Here is a 1879-nt window from a genome sequence, read left to right on the forward strand (position 1 = left end):
ACCTAACAGTCATGTTTTTGGTCTGTGGGAGGAAGCAGGAGTACCCGGAGAGAACCCACACATGCACGGAGAGAACATGCAATATTTATGTTTGTGGTTGTAATGTGACAAAATATGGAAAAGTTCAAGGGGTATGAATACTTTTGCAAACCACTGTAGCTAAAATCTAACCATGGTTATATAATAGCAGCTGCATTCTGACGTGATAAGCTCTTTTATATATATATTATTTATTTTATATATGTTTTATATTCAATTAATGTATGATCCGATTAGTCGACTAATCGAAAAAATTATCGGTGATTAATAGATTATAAAAATAACCGTTTGTGGCAGCCCTAATCATGAATGTGTCGCAACAAACTGAAGGAACAACTTTCTAAAAAAGTATTTAAACATGTTATATAAAAAAAGGATAAACATAAAAATTGATTAACTTTCAGTTATTACACAACAGCTTCATCACAGTTTCTTTTATTTGTTTGGTTTTGGACTCACCTCCTGAACGTTGGACTCTTTGGTCAGAATCTCTTTTGCCTGAAAAAACAGAAACAAGATTTATAAAACTCTTAATTAAATTCAGGCTCTTTGTCAAAACAATAAAACTCAAAAATAAATAAATTAAATTAAATAAAATTAAACTAAACCTCGGGCTAAAAAAAAAGAGTTAATATAAATGAGACCAGTCCTTCCTTCCTGCAGATAAACCAAACAGCAACAATCAAAAACTACAGAGAATGTTTAGATTTTACAAAAATCCACAAAACTTACATCTTTTTTTTTTTGTTTTTTTGCTTCACTTGGTGACGAAATGAGTTAAAATGTAAAAACACATTTATTAAAATGTAAACACTGAGGCAGTAAAAGTTTGGTGCAGATTATTCTCTGCCTGATGGACGATGACAGAAATCAGAACGGTTCGGTCCAAACGGACTCAGCGAGGACCGTCAGAACTTCATTTGTTTACTTTCTGGAGGTGAGCCCGCTTTTATGACCCCGCCCACATCGAGGCGGGAGAAAACTACAGAGACCGTTTAAAACGGAGACAACCTCATTTATCTGTAAAACAGAGGTTTTACTTCCAACCAACAGAATAACTGGTTAAAACCCATCATCTGCTGTCATCTCATGTCTGCAGAGTAACACACCTCTGTGGAACCAGAAGCAACACATCGTCTTATAATCAAACATGTTTATGTCTGATTCAGCTGAGACTGATTCTTGTTGCAAAACTTTAAAAGACAAATTAATGATTTGTTTAGATGCAATAAAGAGAATTACACTTTACTGTCTGCATTTAAAACTGAACATTTGCTCATAAACAGTTAATATGTTTTCATTTAATTTAAATTGTTTATTTTCAGACTAAACTTATGTTGAGAAACAAAACAAACTGAACCAAAAACCCAGAAAGATTCACATTTTTAGTATTTACCATGATTTAAAGCTTTGCTCACTTATGTGACTCAAGTCATCTATTAACTTTATAAACATTTGAGCTCTTAATTTGATTTACACTGCTCAAAAAAATAAACACTTAAACAACGCACGCTAACTCCCGATCTTAATGAAATATTCACACTGAGTACTTTGTTCTGTACAGAGRTGAATGTGCTTCACAAAAGTTTGATTTACTTGGAGTTAGCGTGTATCTGTTGAACTACATCTCAGAAAGTTAAACTTTAACTTGATCTTTTACACAATTAACCCAAAAACAGCAGAAAACTAAAACTATTCAAGTGTTTCTGCAGCTCTTTGATACAAAATCTTAAATTAAATCAGAAACCAAATAAAAATGATAAAATGTTACTGAAACCAGCCTTTTGGTTCCTTTTTAATCTGTTTAAACCTTGTGAATAATATAGGACTGAGCAAAAAC

General features: G+C 32.5%; 1 protein-coding gene across 2 annotated transcripts in view; it reads right to left on the bottom strand.

Annotated features, from left to right (window-relative positions):
- Positions 1-1879, bottom strand: part of LOC106511248 (serine/threonine-protein phosphatase 2A catalytic subunit beta isoform) — a 9504-nt gene that overhangs the window by 5658 nt on the left and 1967 nt on the right. For both annotated transcript variants that reach the window (XM_013999996.1, XM_013999997.1), the window contains exon 2: positions 499-537. In XM_013999996.1, coding sequence (XP_013855450.1) covers positions 499-537 — 39 coding nt within the window. The remainder of the gene's footprint in view (positions 1-498; positions 538-1879) is intronic.

The sequence above is a fragment of the Austrofundulus limnaeus genome, unplaced genomic scaffold (genome assembly GCF_001266775.1).
Source record: "Austrofundulus limnaeus strain Quisiro unplaced genomic scaffold, Austrofundulus_limnaeus-1.0 Scaffold2621, whole genome shotgun sequence".
Classification (NCBI taxonomy): domain Eukaryota; kingdom Metazoa; phylum Chordata; class Actinopteri; order Cyprinodontiformes; family Rivulidae; genus Austrofundulus; species Austrofundulus limnaeus.